Source organism: Schistocerca nitens, chromosome 5, assembly GCF_023898315.1.
Source record: "Schistocerca nitens isolate TAMUIC-IGC-003100 chromosome 5, iqSchNite1.1, whole genome shotgun sequence".
NCBI classification, from domain to species: domain Eukaryota; kingdom Metazoa; phylum Arthropoda; class Insecta; order Orthoptera; family Acrididae; genus Schistocerca; species Schistocerca nitens.
This window is the reverse complement of record NC_064618.1, coordinates 616864490-616876578: the sequence shown is the minus strand read 5'-3', so window position 1 is coordinate 616876578 and position 12089 is coordinate 616864490. Positions and strand designations below refer to the sequence as shown.

The following is a 12089-nucleotide window of genomic DNA, read 5'->3' as shown; positions in this document are numbered from 1 at the left end:
TTACACTTTCATCTGCTCACGTTTTTGTCGTCTCTCTTCTGCTGACCATTTTCTTCCCTATCTTTTTGGAACTGTTCTTTCTGTGTTGGAAACTATCCCAAATCATAACTTTGAACCTATGTTTTATTCTATCTTCAATTTCTTGCTAGTTTGTTATAGGTCTCCATGCGCTTCCTAAGCCAATTCGCCTTCTAATTTTTCAAAATACTGTACATTTTTTTTCGTCAGTCTGCTAGGATTCATTCCATGGATGTTACCATACAATAATAGTCTTATTTTCCTAATTTCATCTGTAATTTTTTCTACGTTTTACACACTTCTGTTACTTCTTGATTGAAATATTTCTATTATTCTCCTATTTTCTAACATCTTTCTCCTAAGCTTTCTTTCCGTTTTGGAGATATCATTATCTTCTTTTACTAATCCTGATTTTAGTGTCTCTGCTGCATATGTGTTTTTTAGGCCGAATTACTATCGTAAATGATAAATTTATGCATTTATAGAGAACTATTTTTCATTGTAAACATCCTTTGTTCAGTTAAATGCTAAGTCCATCTTTCATAATTTTCCTCTGGTAACTTCTTTCCCACATCCATTTTCCTCGATAACTTTTCGTAATAGTTAAATTTGTCTGTCTTTCGGATATTTACATAATTTGCGATTAATTTTGATGGCGTAGCCTTCTTGCTCGTCGTTGCCTCTGTTTTTAAATTTATATCTGTTTTTGTGCTACTTATACTCTATCTGCCAGACTTTCTAAATCAGTTATAAATGGTAAACAGTCAGTTTTGAGATTATACTTTCCCAGCCAGTTTGTATTTAATTTTTGATATTATATTCTGCCAATATTTTCCTTCATTCTCCGATCATTTCCTTAAGTACACAGATAAAAAATATTGGAGGAAGTCCATCACCGTGTCTTAATTTCAAATCGCGCTGAAGTTTCTCTCACGAATTTTGCTTTACATTTTATATTTGCTAGTGTTTCTTTTAAGAGCTCCTTTGCTATCGTATCTATTACAGATTCTTTTAGAGTACTGAAAAAAGACAGCCTGTCTATTTTCTTTTTTGTTATTTCATTCCCTCAGAAGATGGTGGGCTGGCAATGGAACTCCTACAAGTTTCTCAAATACAACGGGATTGAAAATAATATAGTAAACGATCTAAAACATACACGATACAAATGTAATGGGTGATGTTGATGTGATAATTATTGTTATAGTAGGTGAGTGTTGTTGGGTCAATGTAGGCTGCTTGGAGCTTTTATACGTGGACTGGAGATTGATGTTTTGGGTGTTGATGACTAATTCCGAGTAGATGGATGAATGCAGTGGGATCAAATGTAAGAAACTGCAGGTAGGATATGGGGGAGGGGGGGGGGGCATCTGGTGTAAGGAGTTGGAGTAGGTTTATTCAGAGGGTTGGGAAAATGGGACAAGGTCTGGTTGTGCTTGTGAGGGGAATTTAGCGCAGTTGGGCTGAAGACTTGAGTGGGTTCAAACGAGGGTATCTAAAGGTGGAGGTGTGGTAGGGTGGGGTGGGGGGGGGGAAGGGGAAGTGAAAAGCAAGTGGTTGTGGGAGTATGTGGCGTTGTAATGTAGGTGAAATGTGGAATAGGCAACCAATATGATCTGATAAAGTTTATAGCGTCGCTCAAAAGGTTGGATATTTTGGAGGATATTTGTGACAAAACGGCTTATATCTTCTATGTGTTTGCGTGTGGTGGCGGGGGGAGGAGGGGGAATGTAGGGACTCCTTAAGATAGAATGAAGAGTTTATGAGGCTGATGAGGCCAATCCTTTTATGTTTTTTGGAAGGGGGATTTTGCCTTTCGCAGTAGGAATAGGTCGGTGGGGATGAATTGGAGATGTTTACATTTCGGTGAGTACTACAAGATAAGGCGTTCTTTACCTTCTTTAACTATGTGATTGGATTTTTAATGGAGGCAGGTTGTTACATTTTTGCAGTCTTTGGTTTGATCGCCACAGTGGATAAGGTAGTTTTGACAATGGTTGGCTTGAGCCTGGAATAAGAATGGTACTATGTGGTGCCTACGACGGTAAACGAAGGGCACGTGGGTAATAAGGTAGCCAGTGTACAATGTGTATTCGTTTTGTATGTTGAACGCAGAAGACATACTTAATAGTGCAGTTCATATTTGGTGAGAGCACCAAATCTACCTCTCACGTCACTCGTTGCAAAGGTGCAGAGGAACTGTCCAACAATCACAAACAGAAATTATCCCCCTTCTCTGATTTCTCGGAGCACGTATTTCATTTCTGTGAGATTTCATCAGGAATAAACTTTAGGTTCTTCCATAATCAGCCAGCTTGAGCGGAAAGGTGCTTCGTCACATTAATTGAAAACGTCACATCACATATGCCTGAGTGTCTTTGTGTGAACGCGACTACTGCCTAGGCGTGTGTTGCCTTACACATGGATCTCATGAAGAGTACACCTAAAGCCGATGAAAGAGCTCCAAGGTTACCTCCTCAGTACGTTGTTTCTAAGGCAGAGAACGAGATGAAAGCCACTCGTATAGGCGCTGAAATCTCGTTGGTTTCTATGAATATAGTCCAGTGCCAACCACATTTGCAGATTGGTTTACAGAGCTTTTTGAAGGAATCATGGTTATGTTTAGCTCTGACGGATAAAAAGCATTACCGTGGCTTTTTTGCTCCTTTGCTCAGACGGTACGCTGCCAGCTAAAATTCATCCAAAGCAGGTGAAGATTTATGTTTACCTAAGCATTCAACAGTTCAGAAATAAGCGACTGATCTCAAACCTGGGCAAACGTCTCTTGAACACAGTTTACATGAAGGAAGATCAGATAAAACATCGACGAAGTATGCAAAATGATGCTGAACGACTGAAAGATAAATGACTACCTGACGCCGTACACTTGTCAAAAGAAATGGGGCAGCACGTTGTACATGAAGAATTAGCTATGAAAAGGCTTTGTGCAATGTAAGTGTCGCAATTGTTTGATCCCGGCAAAAATAAAAATAAAAAAGAATTTATCGGTAAGGTTAGGATCATTTTGAAGAGGATTCAACTGATTCTGTGCGTCTATTTGTTACCACTGATGAGACGTGAGCTGATACTTCTTCCTGTTAATGAAAAGCAACGAAAGCGATGGGAAAGTTGGTAGTCGTACACCAAAAAGAGTGAAGTCGATTTCATTTGCATTTCTTCAGTTTTATGGGATGCAAATCAGACTTTTCTTACTGATTATTTTGCAAAGGGTAAAACCAGAACTGGCTAATACCACACAATTCTCTTGGAGTTCTGAATGAAGAAATTGCGTGACAACTGTTCTCTTATGCAAAGAAAAAAATCAACTTTGATCACTAAAATTCACCTGCTCGTGAAGGTTCTCTCTAACTGCCTAAAATCGCAGAGAGAAATAAACTGCCGATATAAATCCGTGTCCGAAATCGTCATTCACCAAGGCAACAGAGCACTGCATTCATAGGAGACAAGGCATTTTCTATGCTGCAGCTAGCTCCATCTTCTCCACTGGAGATTGTGGCAAACAGTCGCAATGACTGAATAACAGACAACATTGCGAGACGATGAGACTACGAGTCATCGCCGTACAAAGTCACGTTTGCTGTCAGAGGAGTGGCCTAGTGGCGGGCTCCAGCACCTATAACTTCGATGCTCTGTAGCCTCCTATCCTCAATTTGCTCCTCAAGACACCATCCAGAACCCCTCTAAGTTTGTCGCAATGTTTCTGGGAAGCACTGTATATTTCCTGCTTCGCTTCAATTTCGCACTGCTGCTCTTTCGTGTCGCCGTAAAATTATGCTTGCTGCCACAAATTTTATAAACGATATATTTCAGTCTTATCTCGCTCACTATTGTATACCTTCTACAATACTCGAACCCATGATTGTCACCATGAAAGAACAAAATAGTCTCACCCAAATCGTGATATCGTAGGCCGTGGCTTTATTCAATCTCGGTAATGCTCTATCGTGGCTCATCGAGGCAAAACATGCCTGGCTGTGTTGAACCTGGCCGTAGTGCTAGAATTTCATATGTGTTAAAGTTTTCTGAAGTCGAGATGTATGGTCAAGTTCGTGAATTAGTTTGGAATCAACTTAGTTCGTTAAATTTTTCTCCAGAGTGCGTACTAGCAAAAACAGGAATTTGTGAACGTCAGACACGCAGTCCAGTCACATTAATATGACCACCACCTGTGTTCGACGTAAACGTGCAATTGCTGTTCGGCGACGGCATGTGGCAACCGTAGCAGTGGAAGATATATAAAGCGCGTTGTCGCATTGAGGAAACGTCCAAAAGGGCATGATCATAGGGTGCCGGACCAAGGATGGAAGCACTTACGAAAATGTGTGTTTGTGTGACTTCCTAAGGGACCAAACTGCTGAGGTCATCGGTCCCTTGACTTACACACTACTTAAACTGGCTTATGCGAAGAACGACACAAACACCCGTGCCTGAGGGAGGACTCAAACCTCCGGCGGGAGAGGGCGCACAATCCGTCACATGGCGCCTCAAACCACGCGGTCACTCCGCGCAGCCAGCACTTACTAAGTTTGTAAACTGTTCGCGTGTCGCCGTGGTTGAAGTGTACCGTGCAGAGCAAAATGGAGCTATCCAAAACTGGCGCCGAGGGAAGTATGGTGCTCCATGGCCACACATGACAGGGATTCAAATGGTTCAGATGGCTCTGAGCACTAACGGACTTAACATCTGAGGTCATCAGTCCCCTAGACTTAGAACTACTAACTAACCTAAGGACATCACACACATCCATGCCCGAGACAGGATTCGAACCTGCAACGGTAGCGGTAACGCGGTTCCAGACTGAAGCTCCTAGAACCGCTCGGCCACACGTGGCCGGCATGACAGGGGTGAACGACGGCTGCGGAGATGTGTAAGATCGAATAGATGTGCAATTGTTCAGCAGCTAACCACCCAGACGAATGAAAGGGCTACCAATAGTGTTTCCTCAACGACTGTTCAGCGAACGTTGCCGCGTATGGGCGTCCGTCACAGGCGCCTGGCTCATACGTCCATGTTGACTGCTGTTCGTTGCTGATGAAGGCTGGAATTTGCACGCCATTACCGCAACTAGACGTCCACTGAGTGCCCGCAGGCGGCATTTCCAGATAAATCACGTTTTATTCTGTATTGGACTGAAAGCAGATACCCTATAGTAATCACTGGAAGGGTTCAGGTTGGAGGGGGAGGGGGGGACGTCATCGTCTTGGGAAGGTTCTCGTGGCATTCCCTGGGTGATCTCGTGATTCTGGGAGGCGCAATGGATCAACACAAGTATGCATCTATCCTCGGGGACAATGTCCACCCCTACATGCATTTTGTTTTCCCTCATCCCGATGGCATCTACCAGCAGGACAATGCAACATGTCATACACAGTGTATATTCATGGTTTGAGGAGCACAGCATCAGTTCATCGTACTCTATTGGTCACCAAACTCCCCGAATTATAACCCAATCGAGAATTTGCGTGACCACCTCGATCGGGCTGTTCGCGCCATAGGTCTGCAACCAAGAAATCTAACACAACCCGCCGCGGCACTTGAGTCAGCATGACTCAACGTCCGTGTTCGTACCTTCCAGAACCTCATTGACTCTCTTTCTGGACGTCTCTCAGTGATCTGTGCTGGAAAAGGTGGTCATTCAGGCTTTTGACAGGTGGCCATTTTAATGTGACTGGACAGTGTATAAATTTGGGTGACAGGAAATCTTGTCCGATTGTATTTGTCTGGAGAGTAGCCTCGTACAGATGCGAAACGTGGACATTAATCAGTTCATAAACATTTAGATGCGTTAGAAACGTGGAGCTACAGAAGCCTGCTGAAGATTAGATGGGTTAGTAGAGTGCCTAATGATGAGGTACAAAATGAATTTAGTCTAAAAGAGAAATTTGTGGCGGAAAAAAAGGGACTGTTTGCCAGAACACATCACGAGGCATCAAGGGATTGTTAATAATGTAAGAGAGAGAGAGAGAGAGAGAGAGAGAGAGAGAGAGAGAGCGTGCGTGTTTTTGAGCGGTACAAGCGGCAATTTTAGAGCGAGACCAAGTCTTGAACACAATGAGACAGAAATGGACGTAGGTTGCAGTGAGCGTTGCTTAGGACAGATTAGCACGACGAGGTGCATGAAACCATTCTCCGAACTGAAGAAGATAGCAACAAGAACTCAGGTGAAGAGCGATACTTGAGTGTTGCTCATCAGTGAGGGATCCGTACCAGGTCGGGTTGACAGAAGAGATAGAGAAGATCCAAAGAAGAGCGGCGCGTTTCGTCACAGGGTTATTTGGTAAGCGTGATAGCGTTACGGAGATGTTTAGCAAACTCAAGTGGCAGACTCTGCAAGAGAGGCGCACTGCATCGCGGTGTAGCTCGCTGTCCAGGTTTCGATAGGGTGCGTTTCTGGATGAGGTATCGAACATATTGCTTCCCCATACGGAGGCTTTCCGGCAGTCGTTCTTCCCGCGAACCATACGCGACTGGAACAGGAAAGGGAGGTAATGAAAGTGGCACGTAAAGTGCCCTCCGCCACACACCGTTGGGTGGCTTTCGGAGTATAAATGTAGATGTAGAATTTGCACGCCATTACCGCAACTGAACGTCCACTGAGTGCCAGCAGGCGGAATTTCCAGATGAATCACGTTTTATGCTGTATCGGACTGAAAGCAAATACCCTCCAACAATCATCGGAAGCGTTCAGGTTGGAGGAGGGGGCGTCACAGTCAGGGGAATGTTCTCGTGGCATTCCATGGGTGATCTCGTCATTCTGGAAGGAGCAATGGATCAAGACAAGTAAGCATCTATCCTCGGGGACAATGTCCACCCCTACATGCAGTTTATTTTCCCTCAGCTCGATGGCATCTACCAGCAGGGCTATGCAACATGTCACACACAGTGTATATGCATGGTCTGAGGAGCACAGCATCAGTTCATCGTACTCTCTTGGCCACCAGACTCCCCGATTATATCCCAGTCGAGAATCTGTGTGACCACCTCGATCGGGCTGTTCGCGCCATAGGTCTGCAACCAAAAAATCCAGCGCAACCCGCCGCGGCACTCGAGTCGGCATGGCTCAACGTCCATGTTCGTACCTTCCAGAACCTCATTGACTCTCTTCCTGCACGTCTCGTAGTGATCTGTGCTGGAAAAGGTGGTTATTCAGGCTTTTGGCAGGTGGCCATTTTAATGTGACTGAACAGTGCATAAATTTGGGTGTCAGGAAATGTTGTCCTATTGTATTTGTCTGGAGTGTAGCCTCGTACAGATGCGAAACGTGGACAGTAATCAGTTCAGAAAAATTTAGATGCGTTAGAAATGTGGTGCTACAGAAGACTGCTGAAGATTAGATGGGTTAGTAGAGTGCCTAATGATGAGGTACAAAATGAAGTTAGTCTAAAAGAGAAATTTGTGGCGGAAAAAAAGGGACTGTTTGCCAGGACACATCACGAGGCATCAAGGGATTGTTAATATGGTAAGAGAGAGAGAGAGAGAGAGAGAGAGAGAGAGAGAGAGAGAGAGAGCGTGTTTTTGAGCGGTACAAGGGTCAATTGTACAGCGAGACCAAGTCTTGAAAACAATAAGGAGACAGAAATGGACGTAGGTTTCAGTGAGCGTTTCATAGGATAGATTAGCACGGCGAGGTGCATGAAACCATTTTTCGAACTGAAGAACACAACTACATGTACATGTACATCTACATACATACTCCGCAATCCACCATACGGTGCGTGGCGGAGGGTACCTCGTACCACAACTAGCATCTTCTCTCCCTGTTCCACTCCTAAACAGAACGAGGGAAAAATGACTGCCTATATGCCTGTGTACGAGCCCTAATCTCTCTTATCTTATCTTTGTGGTCTTTCCGCGAAATATAAGTTGGCGGCAGTAAAATTTGTACTGCAATCAGCCTCAAATGCTGGTTCTCTAAATTTCCTCAGTAGCGATTCCCGAAAAGAACGCCTCCTTTCCTCTAGAGACTCCCAACCGAGTTCCTGAAGCATTTCCGTAACACTCGCGTGATGATCAAACCTACCACTAACAAATCTAGCAGCCCGCCTCTGAATTGCTTCTATGTCGTCCCTCAATCCGACCTGATAGGGATCCCAAACGCTCGAGCAATACTCAAAAATAGGTCGTATTAGTGTTTTATAAGCGGTCTCCTTTACAGATGAACCACATCTTCCCAAAATTCAACCAATGAACCGAAGACGACTATCCGCCTTCCCCACAACTGCCATTACATGCTTGTCCCACTTCATATCGCTCTGCAATGTTACGCCCAAATAGTAAATCGACGTGACTGTGTCAAGCGCTACACTACTAATGGAGTATTCAAACATTACAGGATTCTTTTTCCTATTCATCTGCATTAATTTAGATTTACATAACAACAAGAACTCTAGTGAAGAACGAGAATGTGTCACTGCCAGCCCTTGACGAGCGAGGGTATGAAATAACAGTAAAGTAAGTAAATAGCGGTCTGATGGCGCGATGTTGGCCGGTGTAAGGCTAGGCGCAAATTGAGACGCGTATAGCGCGTGTGGCGCGACGCAGCGCAGCACGTGTTTTTGTAACATCACAGGTTCAAATGGGACCGCGCAAATTGCGACGCGACGCGACTGGGACGCGACACGCGCCTGCGCCAGGTCGCGCGGCGTTGTGGTTGAGGCACAGTTTCTCGCGCCGCGCGTAACGCTTGCCTCGCTAGCACCGTGGGAAATTTGACGCGGGGAGCGGAAACGTAGCACGGCCATATGCTTACATCGGAACGGCGCATATGAGCAGTGGTAATATTGCCCATACGATAAATTTTGCCTTACTGTGTACTGAATTTTATTGCCTTTTGGTAGTGTTTCGTTTTTCACCATTTAAACGCTCCAGCTTTCTTCGTTAGCACGTTGTACTTTTCTGTTATTTATATCTGCACAATTTTGTTTTGTTTTTCTTCTGTCAAGAAAAATGTATATTTCAGTAACTGATGAGCCATTGGCCGCTGGAATTGCACCATATGCCTCCGCGATGTTTTCAGATCGCAAGAAGGGACAGAGGGTTGAATAAGGAAGTAAAGAATATTATAAAATCATGTGATTAAGAATCAAGGCAGGGAAGTAAGGCAAGGTTATATTCTCGCTGCCTAGTAAACTAGCGTATCTGTACGATCTGTTACAAAAATTTAGAAAGGGATAATCTCCACAGGCGTGATCTCTTTGTGCTTGTGGTAAAAAGAGTCCAAGATCTGAAGTATAGAAGTTTCACTGTGATTACTCTGATATGGATGTAATAATGTAATACGACACACTGTACTACATGCATGTGAACAACATATTTCCACTGCAAGCTAGAAACAGTCGAAAAGCAGTCACAAATAACAATGTTTTAATTGGTTCATCTTGATGAGAAAAAGCATTTCAATTGTTGCATGGACATTATCAGCATTAATAAACTAATTATACAACAAAAGGCTACGCAAATGAAGAAAATGGTCGGTATTATTACGAAAGTAGGAATATCCTAAAAGAGTGTTATGATTAGATATATTTAATTTGTTGAAATGTGCTGCTGACAAAGGCAGATCTACTTTCATGGCAATGTTTTTCGAACTCCATCTCACAAGGCACACATGGCTAACTTGTGCATTCCTGTCGGGCGCATTATCCTTCGCTGCTGACAATACACTGACCATTGTGTTGTGCGACAGACCAATTGTTTATTTTTCTCAATAACAACTATTTTATTCGCGATCACGCATTGTCAGTTTGGCAATCCCTAGGTGAGTAAACAGTATCTGGCATGTGCCTATTATTCCGCTTGAAGGAACGCTCGTCATTATTTTAATACTGCTCAGATCAAGAGAAGGAATAAAATCCTTTGGTAAATTTCCATTCCAGTCGCTCAGTGTTAAAAATACGATGGGTTACGGGGATTCCACCAAAATTCCAACACAATTGCCAATCTGTTTTTGTGTGAGTTGTTAACCTTTCCTCATTCCAAGAAGCATCACCATTTATGAGTAAAGGCCACATTTCTCTTGGTGACTGGTTTAATTGTACTTCCTTTGTCACAATGTAATTTGCCCAACTCATCTCACTGCAGCTATTGAGACAGAATTCCGAAACGGAGGGCCTCATTAAGCAAGTAACTGGCAATCACAGAGTTCAATAGCTTACGAAAAACCTCATAGTATCGGTTTGCAGTAACATAAAAGAAGAAATTTCATGTTTATTTTCGTACTAGGAAGCTCTTGTTTCGCTAGCTGTCAATAACTCTTAAAAAATTACAGTCACTGGAGTGAAATAAAAAAAGAAGTATAACTAGTGATATATCGCCATAGATAAGAAAGTTCCGTGTGTTTAATAATTGGCAAAACACTCTCCTCCTTCTGTGCTATCATTCGCCACACTTTCGTTCGATGTCTCGAGCGGTTTAGGAGATACGAGAGATGTTGCGAGTATTTCATTCTCGCGGGCGTGAGATCGGAAGTGAGCGCGCTACATGGGATCCATTTTCTCGAGATCGGAGGCAGATAGAGATCTCCTCCAAAGTCTAAACAAAAATTCAGCATGTTAGCTAAATTTCATACCCAGCAACATATGGTGTAATACGCACCAAACGCAAAATCATAGAGACCCCTAATTTTCGTTGCAAACTTTTTGAGTTTTGCGTAGTGTCTTACTAAAATGTGTATATCACAATAAGAATGGTCATTAGCGAGGTGATCAGTACTTCGTCACGAAGCTGACATATAACGCTACAAGTAAGGCAAAAATCATATATTTTCAGTGAATAGTTTCTGTAAAATCGTTTGAGAAAGATAAGAGGTTGCGCGCGCTTCGATTCTGTTAGCGCAGAGCGTCGCCAGTCGGCGCGTGCGAAGTATGGTGTACGCGTCACAATATGCGCTGGACCTGCGCGACCCGTGCAGCACGTGCGTGTCGCGCTGTCATGTAACACGTGCTATACGCTTCTCAATTTGCGCCTAGCCTAATGCGTGCGCTGTAGAGCGGTGAGTCTTGGGGTGAGATGTGACGTGAGGACGGCCGGCCGGAGTGGCCGAGCGGTTCTAGGCACTACAGTCTGGAACCGCGCGACCGCTACGGTCGCAGGTACGAATCCTGCCTCGGGCATGGACATGTGTGATGTCCTTAGGTTAGTTAGGGTTTAAGTAGATCTAAGTTCTAGGGGACTTACGACCTCAGCTGTTGAGTCCCATAGTGCTCAGAGCCATCTGAACCATTGTTTTGACGTGAGGACGACGGGCCGGCAGTGAAGCTGGACGTGCCGGGCCCCGGCAGCTACCAGCCGGAGAAGTGCACGGACGCGTCGCGGCCGCGCGCGCCCGTCTTCAGCATGGGGTCGCGCACGATGGCGCGCCTGCTGGACCACCTGCCGGGGCCCGCCGCCTACAGACCTCCCGCCACCGTAGGCCGACGCGTCTCCGACAAGCCCGCCGCGCCCTCTTACACCATGTGAGTGCGGACCACTACTGCGCTATAGCGATGGCGGTATTCAGCCGAATTACTGAAATAACACTTCTACTGAGTCGCGCTGTGCAGTTACGCGATTTCTAGCATTGATGACGTGTTGCTCTTCAATACTTTATTACACCAACACCACTTGTGGCGCGGCACGTTACTTTTTTTACCGCCCTGCCAGTGTCCAGCAATGTTCATTTGTCTAGCTGAAAGCTGTAGTAGAAAATACTAGACCAGTACTGTCTATTCCAGGTCGCAACATACATAGAATTGTCCAGTAAACGGGATGTGGCTAGCTACTGAAATAAAAGTTTTAACTTGGCAATGTAAATTTTCAGGTGTATTTTTACGATAAAGATCACAGTTAATACTGCCAAGTCCGTACTAAGTGGCAACACAATGTAAAGTTCACACGCACACCACAATCAGACACGTTGCCAGTTTATGGTATTTACACCCGTTACCGAAGTTAATTGAGTTCAAATAGAGCTCAAATGTTGTGCATTCTGCTCTACACGTAATACCTGTTCCAGCCTTACATCGCACAACACGCCACGCGGTTTTAACTAACAGTCAAAATCAATAATTTTGATA

At 44.3% G+C, this 12089-nt stretch overlaps 1 protein-coding gene across 1 annotated transcript in view; it reads left to right on the top strand.

Annotated features, from left to right (window-relative positions):
- Positions 1-12089, top strand: part of LOC126260620 (outer dense fiber protein 3-like protein 2) — an 89563-nt gene that overhangs the window by 63037 nt on the left and 14437 nt on the right. Inside the window, exon 3 of the mRNA XM_049957958.1 lies at positions 11288-11489. Coding sequence (XP_049813915.1) covers positions 11288-11489 — 202 coding nt within the window. The remainder of the gene's footprint in view (positions 1-11287; positions 11490-12089) is intronic.